Raw genomic sequence first — 14,636 nt, forward strand, 5'->3', positions numbered from 1 at the left:
CCTTTTTGAGCGTCAAAAAAATCACTCGGTTTCCTCTGTTGTCGGCGGCCCCCGACATGTTTTATATTCTCTCCACTGCTAGTGCTGTCACCTAGCGTCACTGAATGTTCTTGAATGTTGACGTTGAACGTAAGTAGTGGTCACATTAAAGTTACTGGATCATGTATTATTATTGTCGTTGCTGTTTTTTGTATGTCATCACTGATTCTAGTTGTCACATGTAATTCCTATGGTCAAACGATACTTAAGGTTTTCGTTTTGTGAAAGACATAATTCCACATTTCTCTACATTGAGAGCCAGTTGTCAGTCATTCCGCCACAATGATTTTTTGGTGGCCTGTGAAAAGCTTGAGATTGTAGCTAATTCCACGGTCTGCTCTAGAAGACTTTCACATTATTTACCAATTATTTTCAATCGATGGTAATGAAATGAGCGTTTGGCGTCATTGGCTGGGAGGCCCCTTACAGGACACGCCCGGCTGCCTTGGTGCAGGTCTTATTACATTCGACGTCACACTGGGCGACCTGTGCACCATTTTCAATCGTTGTCAAGGTAATAAAAAAGAAGAATTCTTTTTCGCCTCAGAAAACACTAGCTGTAACTTTTGTGGCCAATGAAAATGGCCTCCACTTTTTTCATGCTGGGTTCTCTGGTTCAGTTCACTAACATTTAGTCTGTGCCAAACAAAAAATTTTTGCAGATCGACTGAAAATTTGTCTTACTTACGGCAACAACAAAATTTCACTGATGTCAACACTGTATCTGTGCCAGGCTTACAAATTTTCTCCTTGCTATTAACATGGTGTTCTACGAACCGCAGAACAAACCTAATCTGCAAAGAGTGTGATTCTGGTGCATTTAACTGAAAGTCTCCTAATGGCAATACAGAACTAATCCAGTATCATTTATATTGGTGAAAAATTTGGCTGTTGTAAGTGACATAAACTTGGATGATGCATCATTCAACTAGCTGTAAAAACACTGAAAAACATAAAAGCCAAAGGCAAAGTTTGCTCTACAATTTATTGGTAGATCTAGAAAAGAGTTATATCAATGAATATGTTTCATTTGGATCTGCCATTCCACGACAAAAATAAAAGGGAAACATCATAGTATCATTTGCAATAAGGGTTAAATTTGTAATATCCACTATTAGCAAGCTTATGGCAACATGTTGGTCTCTGATCTGTTCTGTTATTTCGACTTGGTGAAAAATTCTTGTTTATCAATATATTTGAAGTAGAAAGGTTATGTGCTTCACCCTGTACTTAGAATGTCTCAGGCCCAATGTGTTTAGAACTTGTATTTTGTTCTGAAGCACTCCATTTGAATTTAGAAATCATGAAAGAACATAAATCTTTGTAACTACATCCATGACCAAAGTCACTAAAATATACTGGGTGCCTTTGTCTTCAGAACTGCTTTTGTTGCAACAACGATGAGGATTGATTGAATTTATGAACATAAGCAGTTTATAGAAAGAATAAGGCATGTCTCTTCAAACTCAATAATAAAACCACTTCATAAAACAGCGATATCACTTTATAAAAGAAGAGAAAGGAATGATGTAGACAATTTGAGACCTATTTCTACGCCATTGGTGTGTGCTAAAGTTGTTGAAAAAGCTTTTTGTATCAGGATAACTGTTTATTTTAGTTCACATAATTTGCTGTGAAACTTACAATTTGGTTTTGGAAGTAGTTTAACAACTGAATATGTTATATTATCTTCCCTTTGTGAGGAACTGGACGGATTAAAGAAAAAGTTGGGAACATTGGGTATCTTCTTTGATTTAAATAAGATGATTGCGTTGATCGTAATATGTTACTCTTGAAGTAGGACCATTAGGGAATAAGAGGAGTAGCTAACAATTGTCACTGTCATACTGCAAGAACAGACAGCAAAAGGTTGTCCCCACAGTACTGGGACCTTTATGAGGTGATGTCTGAATGGGGCATAGCTAATAAGGTGGTGATTGATGTCTGTTTGGTGCTGTGACCACTACTGTCTCTTGTATTTATAAATGATATGTCTTCTAATATGACAGGTGATTCAAAAATATTTTTGGTTGTTGATGACACTAGGTTACCAGTGAAGGCTGTTGAATGCTATAATGGCAACATGTCAAATAATGGAGTTCAAGGTACAAGTTCATGGCTTGTAGAAAATAAATTCATGCTAACCCATAGTAAGACTTAGTTTTTATAGTTTCTAACAAACAAATCAACAAAACCTGACATTCTGATTACACTGAATGGGTACATGCTTAGTGAGTCTGAACAGTTCAAATTACTTGGTATTCAGATAGATTGTAAGCTGTCATAGAAAACCCATACTCAGGTTATTGTCCAGAAACAGAATGCACAATGTCTTGTCGACCCCTGTTCAGGAGACTGGGAATTCTGACATTGGCCTCTCTATATATACTCCCTTTAATTTGTTTTGTTGTCTGTAATATAAGTTTATACCCAATAACTGGGAGCTTTCACTCAATTACTAAGCACAAATCTAATCTGCTTTTGGATTGCACCTCCTTGAGTCTTGTGCAGAAGGGATACAGTATTCTGCTGCATCCGTTTTCAGTAAGTTACCACAAGAATTAAAAAATCTTAAGAGTGATCCTCTCGATTTCAAGTCTAATCTGAAGAATTTCCTCATGGCTCAGCCTGCTATACTGTCAGGGAGTTCCTGAAAAAAAAATTAAACAAATTCCTATGTTATATTGTTGATTATGCTAAAATAAATTCAGCAGTTTGTTGTCTTTATACGATTCGTGTAAATTTTATTTTATTTATTACTAACTTTTCTGATGTTAATTTCATGTACTTACTCGTTCCATGATCATGTGGCTTTGCGCCCTTGTTTCGTCTACAGAACTAAACCTGTGTAAAATGGCGAGGTAGTCAGTTGCCTTCAATACTGAGTGTTAGACTTTGTTGTGCCACATGAAATGTAGGCTTTTCTAGACTGAAATATGCTACTACTCTTCTTGCTTTCAGTAAGGTAAGTATTCTTCAAGCCACTGGATAAATTTATGTTGCAATGTAACTTTTAACCATGTGTCAGGAGACTAAAGACCATGGAATGTAAAGGCTGTATTTAGATTTAACGTTTGCTTTATGTCTGTGAATAGGGGAAGCAAGAAACGGATTGAAGCAAGGTTACCATTACCTACATAAGTGAGGAAAATTACATAACAGTCAGTTTGGTCATCAGGAACACGTGATACTGCAGACAGTGAATTGCATGTTCAACAGAAATTGCCCACAAAAACCTAAAAGCAGTGGCCACTGCACAGAGAGGATATACAAGAAGGCTAACAAACAAAGTTACTAATAGTCAGAGATGCAGGAAATCTTCATTCATATAGACAGAAACATATCTGCACAAGGAAATCAAAGCTAAGTATAAATTTAAGAGACTTTCTACATTTCGGACAGAGTTACACTACTAAAGCAAAGAATTGAAGACCTTGGCTGTAAACAGTGGTAAAGAAAAGTCGATGAGAAACAGTTATTGCATGTAAAACATGACACGTGATGTGCTTCATTCATATTAGTTGGCAGTTCCTCGACTGAGAAATGACAGATTTGTCTCAAATTTCAGCTTCTCAATAATGGCAACTTTGTCAGGATGTATTCATGTAAACAGTGGCAAATGCTAAAAAGCTGGCTACTGAAAGTAGTAACATGTGCAGTGTTCTTGGCACTTAAATGTTTTTCAGGGACGATCTGTACAAATCTGTGGATGATGTACATAGCTATAGCATATATAAAGATCCTGAATATGTTCCTGAACACAAATGCACTTTGAAATTTGTTGCTAATTAGCTACATGTAAACTGTTTACATAAATATATGTGACAGGGTGATAGCAGAATTCTTAAGAGCACTGTTTTACATTGTTTATGTGCTGTAATAATGCACTAATAAAATTAATTTAAAATTGTTCTGAATCAAAGATTAATTTTTGAGGTAGTTATAATTTTTATTGAAAAAATTGGCAAGGCATTTCTCAGTATCACGAACCAAAAGAGTTCTGACTGGTAAATCAATGCTAACCCATGATAAGTGCACTCAGTTTACATGTTAACAATGTTGAGGATCCACTGACACATTTTAGGATCAAAATTTTGGACACATTTTCGGATCAAAATTTTGGATAGAATTTTCGATTTTAAAAATATTTATAACTCTAGAAATATTTAAAAACAAAAGATTATCCGAATTTTAAAAAAATCACAGTGGATGTGCTTTGAATTAGTTATTTATGAGATTTTATTGAAAATTTACTGTGTAGTTACTCAAAACAACCAAATTGCCCTTTACCATTGTTTACAGCTGAGGTCAATTTTTCTTTTACAAGAGGAAGAAAGTACGAAACCAAAACATTATGTACTCTATGAAAACGTATAGACACCGTACACAAACAAGTAAGCAAACAGACCCATAGACAGATAAACAAACCCCTCTAATAGATGAGTAAGAATTGTAAATAAACACACCAAAAGATCCTATGTAGATCATTCAAAATGTGTTGAGAAGGTAAATAAATGTCTCGTGTTTGATAGAATACTGTTCAGAAAACAAACCAATATCTTTAATTGGATCGTGGAAGGATATACATCCAACTTGGCAATGTCTGAAACAAATCATAAGAACTGAGGTATTTTGCGGAAGAGAGGTTCATAGGACGAGTGGATATTTGAGATAGGACAGTTTAGATACTTATTTTTAATATATTTGAATAACAACCTGATTCTAATAAACAAGTTTATTTTAATAATATATCTACAACCAATAAATAAATCTTTTCATAATACTAGCTATTTTAACCTATGTTTTTAATGTGAAAATAATATTTCTTTTGAACATTTAGGGACCCTTTTCCCATAAATCAGTGGCAATATGTTATAGTGAGCAAACATTCCTTTCATCAAATGTTATTCTAACCCATGTAACACATTAAAACTTAACAATAATATTATTGGTAATAATACCTAGTCTTAAGGAACCCTCAGAAGGATACAGAAATAAAATAACAGCTCGTAAATTGATAACAAAATACAACTATAGAAATAAAATAACACTGTTATGTCTTTTGTCCATAAATTATGATGGACAGTTTCTCTGGTATAGTTTCTAGTTACTGAAGAATATTTTGTTATTCTTCTTCTTCATCATCATCCTCTTTTTCTTCCTCTCCTACATAAATGTCTAGTTTCTAAACAACACCTGGGTGCTGTTTACTATCTTCAAGCATATTGTGTAATCATAACCTTCTTTTATCATCCATATATTTCAAAAAAGTCCCTGACATCGATTTCTTTCTCTGGCTTAAAGACCACTGTTGCAAATCTTAGGTTTTCCAATATGCAGTTACTGTACTTCTGTTTCTAAAGTCAGAATGATGTATATGGAACTTTGTAAGGCTTGAGCCAAATACTGAAGCAATTGCCAGTGCTCCAAGTAAGCAAACCTGCATATAAGCACTCCCTCGCATTAAACTGAATGAGAAGTGCTGTGCACACACACACACACACACACACACACACACACACACACACACACACACACACACACATATATATATATATATATATATATATATATATATATATATAACTGTGCCCTGTCATGTAGCGCTGAGACAACTTAACAAAGCTTTGGTAGAATATTCTACATAAACCACTGATTACTGTATATATGTTTGAATAAGAACTTCGCATACAGAGAATACTGATGTCATTTAATGATCAGATATATAACCATAATACTTATTCCTAACATCTCTACATATGATAATTGATGATACACCCAACAATGACTAAAAGATACAATGCGAAATGTATACCAAGTGGTCTACGCTATGGTCAGTAGTTATCTCACACACTGACAAGATTTGCCATCACATGACACCTAACATTTACAAGATATCTAGCCAACTGATAGCAATGATAAATGTCTTTAAAAATATCTAATGCTAATAAATAAATAAAAAATATTCGAGATACAGTAGACGACTACACTAGTTGCAAATATACCTTCCGTGTTTCCTTCTCTGATGACTAAAACAGCAGCTGCAGATGCTTGGATTAGATTTTTTTTCATTTGCAACGTCATTCGTTGTTGATACTCCATCTTCAAGGCGATTGTTGCTTTTATAATTACTTTTCCTCTAACGACTCTCAGGTTTTTGATAGATGTCAATTATGCATTCTACACTGGGCATCAAGAACCATGCTTTGGTCAATGGACACATGTGCTATAAACATTGAGTAATGCACGCCTCATAAACCTTTAGGACATTCTTCAGACAAACTGTTCTTAGCTCTTACATACTACATCTCACAAGTTTCTTCAGAATATTCATGCTTCAGTTCCTATCTGCTACTGAAGTTTTGGTTTCAATAAACGTTTAATATAAAATAAGAATTTCTAAATTTCCGTAGGTCCTAAGTGTACCTTATTGCTATTTTTCCTTGAGGTTCGATCTTCCCTTTTTGTTTAAAAGTAATTACAATATGCATACCCAAGTTTCCCTGTTAGTTTCAATTTTAAATTTTGTTCTACTATGGAACAAGAGGTACTGAAAAATCTCCTGCAAATTCATGTATGCCACCAGAAATTAAGTAAAATGTCTTTGGTGAGGCATCGCATGTAAGAAAAATTACGAAAAGGATATTATGACTATCATGCAATGCAAACTATGCAAAATTTTGTTCATATAATATCATGAAAATAGTACTTGGGAAACTCTTTAGACGCTGTCAGTGCACTACGTTTTCTATAATCAAAGAGTGGTGCATACATTACTTTAACCCATGAGCATGGGGTATAGATATTCCCTAGGTAAAATCAGCTATTTTGCTATTATTGTAAGGGTATAATGGAGTTCAGAGGAGAAGCGTGTGGATTCCATCCATGGAACTTTTTTCAGCAGGTAATGCATTATGGGCTAATTATTTCTCATAGAACCATAAAAATGTAAAAAGTGCTTTTTACTGTTGTGGCACTTCATTTTCCCGCATTTTCATCAGTTTTACTTCTGTCTGTGGATGTCACGTCGTTTACAGCGAGGTAATTCTCATGCTTTCGGTTTTGTAGTAATGAAGTGGATTTCCGAAAATAGTTTTACAACACCAGCGTGAAAAATTCGTTGTTTTGCGCGCAAGCAGTGCGTCAGATATCTACATTACAAAAACAAAAGCATATCCGAATGTATTATAAATCACAATTATTCAAAGACTACTGCAATTCGAAAAGCTAGTATCAGGGATGCTGTAGTGTGTTACGGGTCAGACGTCACAGCGAAATTCATTGATAGCTGTGGGCCCTGCGCGGGAGGCGCCTCTACGAGTGACACGTCATCGGCAGCGGTAGTGTGACGTCACTGTCAGAGATATGCCGAAACCACCGGAATGAAGTTGTGTGCCTCAGGATCACGGTTATAAATAACAGATTAAGGTTGAAGCTCTACTGCATTTCGTTATTGTTTCAAACAATACGTCTTGCACTGCTAGAGAGGAAATTCACTCATTAGCCGGTTGGACGCGAAGAATAATTGACAATCTGAGAGACGGAATACATCTAAAATGTAAGCAAAAGAGCTGAACAGTCATTAACTGCAGTTCTCATACTACTACTGTCAAAGCGGTAAGAAAAGCGGCTCATAAATTTGCTAATCTGCGAATTTTATAAAAACTATTCTTCCTTGATGTAAATAATAATGTATCTGTACTAATAGCAAAAAACGGTAGCCAAACTGCTTAAGAAGAAAATTTTGAATTTTGTATACATACGAACCTCTGGTTATCGAACGCACTGCTTATTTTCTTAAACGTCCACTTCACAATCGACGTACTCAACCAAGCTCTAATGACCATCTCTTCTCATGGTTCGATGAAAGTGGGTGAAAATTAATATCTTACGAGATGCATAGCAGCCCGCGGAAGAAATTCATCCGATTTTTTTGCAGACTCGTGTCGTCATCGTTAACACCAGCATCTTCAAATGACGATGTTAAATAGAATTCTAGCGTAGTTATATCTCTTCTCTCCGCAAATTAGATATGAAACTTAAGAGTTACACTTAATTACGTTATCTTCGACATTAAAAAACACTATGGTACAGTATGGACGAAAATGCGAACACAAGTCGGCGAGCGCGATGGTGTTTGAAACATGTGCTAGCGACCTCGGGATGTGACCTGATTGTGTGCCCAGCGCGCATGCGTCCTCTCCCGTGGCTGTCTGCAATACTGCTAGCCTCGCACTGGGCGCTTTCGTGCGAGTTCGGCCGTATTCGGACGAACCCGCGGCGACAGACGTCTCCCTGTACCCGATTTTGGCAATAAACACAGAAACCGGTCACGTTACAGCTATTTTACGTATACCGAAACGCTGCAAGATATACATATTTCCATCTAAAAGATCTTCAACTCCTTGTGCAAAAAGTTTGATCGACCATGTGGTGTAATCCTGCTAGAAACATTTGAACGCGGCGGGAACGATCCCTGCGCGCACAACTCAAACTTTGGCGGGAAACGTACACGCTGTGTACAAGAGCTTTTCGTCATAATTAGAGTTGCGCTCTACCCAAAGCGGTTCAGCACTTTTGACACAGTGCATAAATGACGTAGTAAATGGTAGGATTACCTATAATATCGGTACCATTAGCAGGAAATGAAACGTAGATGAATGTGTGAGAGAGGAACTGAAAGCAGACGACTTCACATTGTTTCTGTTTGCTTGTTTTGCACATAACTAGAACCGTTCACTGTTAGGCCACTGTGTATTTTATATACTTAGAAAACATAAATCGCATTTAAACAAAATAAAATCTGATGTTTGCATGACTTTTGCACTTTTTATATAACTAAAGCAAGTATTTTTGATGAGAGTACAGTTTACATGCGCAAACAAAAAATCTGTACAATTATAATTATATAATTATTATTGTTATTTTGTACACAATAGAACATTCTTCGTCTTGATCAAAGGCAAAAGTTCCCTGTTGTTAAGGATAAGTGTGACAGTTATTTAGCAATAACAGAAACTTGTTTTATATAAACTCGACGAAGTACTGAAGTGATGTTTGTTATGTTTTTGTTTTGGATCTTTTAAATTTCAACTTTTTTTGAGAAGTTCCTTTTTCTAGCTCTACATGATGCATCTATAACCATTTGAAAAAACCTAGTTCCCATATCCTGAATCCTTTATGAGATGTGAAGATTTTTATGACCACATGATTCGCGATGCGCAAGGATGTGAATGTGCGCGTCGCGCGCGACCGTCCTTCAGATATAAAAACCAATAATTCAAGAATGAAATGATATACTCTTCTGCTCTCAAATTTAAATAAAATTTCTATGTTTTACGTGCATTTGAGTCACTACAATTTATGAGCTAAAACCAACCATGCACAAAGTTTACGTATTGCGTTATTACCTCTGAAAAATCTTTAAAATTTCGTGTACTGTCTTACGTAATTTGATGCATCACAGCAAGTACGATGGATAACGAAAAGAAATTCAGTTCCTTATCGAGCGAAGAGACTAGGGTGTAAAATATGCAAAAATAATTTTTTTCATTCAATAGTCTTCGAAAAACGGAATGGTAAGTATTTCATCGGCCGGAACGCCGTCTTTCATCACAGGCACCAGAATTTAGCGAGCAGTACAGCCAAACCAAAAGCCGTCTAACCACAGAATACAAAGAGCATGTCTCCAGCAGTGAAAGGGTTAAGAAAACCATTTATCATAGTCATTATTTTGAAAGGTAGAGGAGAAAAATACATTTTAAAATCTTCGTTTGCTAATAGTATATGTTTCTATTCTGTCATAGTCGATTTGTTAATAACAAATGACAATTGTATGAAAATTTTTCATCAGAAATTCTATAAAATTTTGACACCATTTCTTTTTATTATGATGCTGACCAACTTGGTTCATGTAATATCTCCAGCATCTTTTCTTGTATTGTTGTTGACTACTTTTCCAATGTTCTTTCATCAATTCCTTCTGATGCTTTTACCTCACTTTTGTCAATTTTTTGGCTTTGTACTCTTATAAATGCAGTAATTTGTTAGTAAAATCTCTATTTTTTTGTTTTGATGTAGATTCTCCTTCCAGTTCTTTTATTGTACATGTAATTAAAATTATTTTTATTTATTTTTCCAGGAAACTGGAATATTGGTTTTATTAGTTTTCTATAATTTAATTGGTAAAGCTGTTCGGAAGCTATAAGCTGTTGTGTCTTATACAGCGTTTTTGTATGAATTATAATAGATATCCTCTCTCTTCAAGCACCTCTAATTTACCTACCTTACAATTCACACAATGCATTAAATGCACTAGTGGAAGCAACCTTAAAATACCAAAGTCTGCATGCTAGGCAACTCAAAAAACTGTTTTATTCCATGGTAAAAACAGGACCTTCAAGTGTAGATATTTAAAACCTAGTTTTTACTTAGTGATTTTCGAAAGAAAGACAGTGTATTGATGAACTCAAAGGCGCCCAAACTTAGATACCAGCCAAAATTCATAAAGTAAACACTCCAGTTCGACCTATCATGAACTACATAGATAATCCAGGCTGCCTAATGTGTCAAAAAATTAATCACATTATAACAAAAACTTACATTTCTCATAGTCAACCATATGATTAAAAATTATGATCAATTATTCTCTTACGTCAAAGATATTCAGATCCTGAAGATGCTGTAGTATGTTCATTGGATGTAATGAACTTTTATATTAATTTTCCTGTCTCAGAATCTATCGAGCTTTTTAGAAAAAATCTCACACAGAACGAGAGAATGAATATTCCTGTTGATTTACTGGTATTAGTTTTGCCTCATAACTACTTTTCCTTTAATGGCGATTTTTATATACAACCCAATGAATGAGCCATGGGATGCTGTTTGATTGGCACTCTTCACAATATATTAATGGATAATGTTGAGAATGAAACATTAAATAATATATCTGAAATTGTCAGTAAAACTCTATATTACAATAGATATCTTGACAACACATTGGTACTGAGTGAGGTGGTGCAGTAGATAGGACATTGCACCTCGCAGTTGGGAGGACAACAACATAATCCCACGTCCGGCCATCCTGATTTAGGTTTTCCATGATTTCCCTAAATTGCTTCAGGCAATTGCCAGGATTGCTCCTCTGACAGGGCCCGGCCGACTTCCTTCCCAATCCTTCTCTACCCCTATGAGACCGATGATCTCGCTCTGTGGTCTCTGTCCCCAAATCAACCCAACCCCAACACATTGGTCCTTTCAAATGGAAGCTTGATGCTGAAGTTCATACATTACAGTAAATAGCAATGCTGAATGGTTATGAGACTTCGATTGTAGGCAGGTTGTATAGCAAGAAAATTAATGTTAAAGAAAAGATGGATAGGCAGACAAGAAATAACTGCTTAAAACGAATAGCAGGAAAAAAAACTAGGCTTGTGTTTCTTCCATATTATGCAAGTATTTCAGAGAAAATTAAACAACTGTTTAGAAAGAGAAATGTAACAGTCTGTTTCCTGACCAGTGATAAGGTTGGCAAGAAATTACAACACAGTTTAGAGAAAGAATACCTACATGACCAGTTTGTGTATACAAAATCAAATACTTGCAGTGTGGAAGATTTTACGTAGATCAGGCTATAAGAAAATTTAGAACAACATTTAAAGAACATTCTTATCACAGTAATACATCAACTCTATGGGTGCTTTTCAAAACTCACAAACATTTTCTGAGTAATATAAATGATCAGACAGAAATGTTAAACAAATCTAAAAAAGGTTGAAACTGGTTCAAATGGCTCTGAGCACTATGGGACTTAACATTTGAGGTCATCAGTCCCCTAGAACTTAGAACTACTTAAACCTAACTAACCTAAGGACATCACACACATCCATGCCTGAGGCAGGATTCGAACCTGTGACCGTAGCAGTTGCGTGGCTCCGAGCTGACGCGCCTAGAACCGCTCAGCCACAGCAGCCGGCTCTAAAAAAGGAGTAGGAATGAATCTGCTAGAAGAAACTGAATTTTTTTAATGTCGTCACACACCTCGGTATGATCTTAAATGAGCTGACTGACTGGAAAAATAATAATTGTTTAAATAATTTTGTTGAAGTTGTAGAAAGGCTATGACTCTTACTGTTCAATCAGTAGCTTTTAGGTGCATCAGAATCTGTAGTATGTGGATGATTAGGCCCTCATAGATGATAATTGGTTGTGTTGGGTAATATAAAAAAAGTTTTCACCCCACACCAGTCCTAAGATGTATTGACTGTTCTTTCATCATGATTGTCTTTAAAAAAATTGTATCATTTAGATCCAGTTTCCTTCTAATTAGCATATCCATCATAGAGCTAATTGCTCCTCATCACCATCCCCAGACCCCTCATATCTTCCTGCTCCTCACCCTTGAACATTTTAGACACCCCATTACAATAAAGTTTGTTCAAATCTAAGCTTCCTTCCTTCAGTTAGTTTATAAAGTAGTTGGTACACATATTAAGATAATTTTATCTTTGTTTTTATATCGTTTTACTTTCTGGCTGTTTTGGTAAGGCTTTGTGGCCTTGTATCATTATGATAAAGCACTGCTTGGCTATTGTGATAGTTGTTATTCAGCCTGATCCATTACCATGTATGTGGATTACCCTTTATGTATTGCAATAATTTTATTCGTACATTTTACTCTGATATTATTATATATATTTCATATTCATTTCCACCTGCAAAAATTTGAGATTTTGTAGTGTACTATTTAACGGAATCGCCTTGTGATTGTTTGAGCTAGCCTTTCATCATGTATTGTATTTCTTGATAATTTTACTGTTACATTTTCTTTTAATATCATTATATGTGATTGATGCTGATAACTTACATTACCCCTTCATGTCTATCCAGTCAAATATGTGATATTCTATTTATACTACTTAATAGGATTGCTGGGTGATGGCTATATCAATTATTGGAGTTGAGGTATTTTTGTCTCTTCTGAGATGCTTTTCCATAATCATCACACAACAATTTCTAATAGTTATTTAAGAGTTAATGAGTTGCAACAGTCGAAAATTATTTTTATATTTTTAATTTATAAACATTTCCCAAAAAATCCACTAGTTAAGTCATCCATCTTTGGACATATACTTTGTCCCTTGCACTACAATGTTCAATTGCCTGAGCCAGATGATCCTGATTCTCTACTGCTTTTGAATAATTTTTATAACCTCATTTGCTGTTTGTCTGACGTGCCATATTGATCTCAAACATTTTGACATTGTGTGGTGATCCCTGTTGCGAAATGTATTCCATATAATTTCTGTTTAAGTTAGATGTCATGTGCTACATTATTTTAGCCACACATTTGGACTTGAAATATATACTTTTATTGAAAGCTCTTCCACATACTATCACTAAGGTACTCCTTTGTAAGTTTCTGCGTTTTGACACTGTGCATCTTGTATTGTTTGACACTAGTTAGTTATTTCTTATATCCAGGTTGGTGTGCCTTCTTAGTGATATACTGAGAACCTTAATGTTAATCATTTGTTCCTTAGTCATTTTCTGCTGGAACGAGTGGTTCACTGAATTATATATTGTAAACAGAGTTTGGCACATTCGCTTTGATTATGTCTCAAAGATTTTAGCCAGAGGTTACATTATTTGCATTATTGTCATGTAATGCCTATTCAACAGATAGAGCATTCAGATGTGCATATACATTAACTGTAAAAAAATGAATAATGTTTTTGATAATAATTGATGCTTGTGACTTTTTAACAAATCGATTTGTATGTGACAGCATGCATACGTAAGTAGTGTGGCAAGGACAGTTCTGGAGGACAATGTGCTAAGATCAGCATGAGCATTTTCTTATCTATGGTGTCATATTATAGCTGAGACAAGCATGGTAATTTCGTTAAACATTAAAATCGTAAGTCGCAGATAGATGCTTGTTGGCTGCTACATAATAAGAGACTGGACCACAGACTGCAAGGCTGTTATGGTATAAAAATATGTTGCAAATAGATGCCTATATCTATATATTGAGCCTTAGAGCTGTGGACCATGTGATCATTAACTTGAAATTCCCAGGTGCTTCTGTCTACTTGTGAGTGACATCATGTACATTTCTTTTCTGCACACTTTACACATATGTTCCTGCACCATTTGTTATAATTTGTTGTACCAGCATGCCAGAATGAGATGTTGCCTCACTATCTACCGTTAACAAAACATAAATACAAACAAGTGTGCTGGTTGCCTGGACCTAACATATGACATGTGGTACAGGACATCTGACACATGATATCTGACACATGATGTCCAATGCATAACATCTAACGCATGATACCTGATACCTCACACATTATGCATGATGCCCAACCAGATGCACACACACGATAATGCAATTGAGCTAGGAGAATGCAATTAGAAGAAAATTTACAGAGAATGAGTGGAAGATCACCTGATCAGAAGTACCACCATCTTTGATCTTTAGAGTATAAAAGGAGGCTTCTGTGCTCGTGGAAACTATTAACACGTCTTCCTCCAGTGTGCTAAACATCCCTCAGCTACTAGAGAGGAAGAAGAGACCAACCAATGAATTCTTT

General features: G+C 35.5%; 1 protein-coding gene across 1 annotated transcript in view; it reads right to left on the minus strand.

The window, feature by feature from the left end:
* The window catches only part of LOC126298060 (uncharacterized), a 104,033-nt gene extending 96,147 nt beyond the window's left edge, over positions 1-7,886 (minus strand). The window contains exon 1 of the mRNA XM_049989379.1: positions 7,807-7,886. Coding sequence (XP_049845336.1) covers positions 7,807-7,886 — 80 coding nt within the window. The remainder of the gene's footprint in view (positions 1-7,806) is intronic.
* Between the last annotated feature and the right edge of the window lie 6,750 nt (positions 7,887-14,636).

Source organism: Schistocerca gregaria, chromosome X, assembly GCF_023897955.1.
Source record: "Schistocerca gregaria isolate iqSchGreg1 chromosome X, iqSchGreg1.2, whole genome shotgun sequence".
Classification (NCBI taxonomy): domain Eukaryota; kingdom Metazoa; phylum Arthropoda; class Insecta; order Orthoptera; family Acrididae; genus Schistocerca; species Schistocerca gregaria.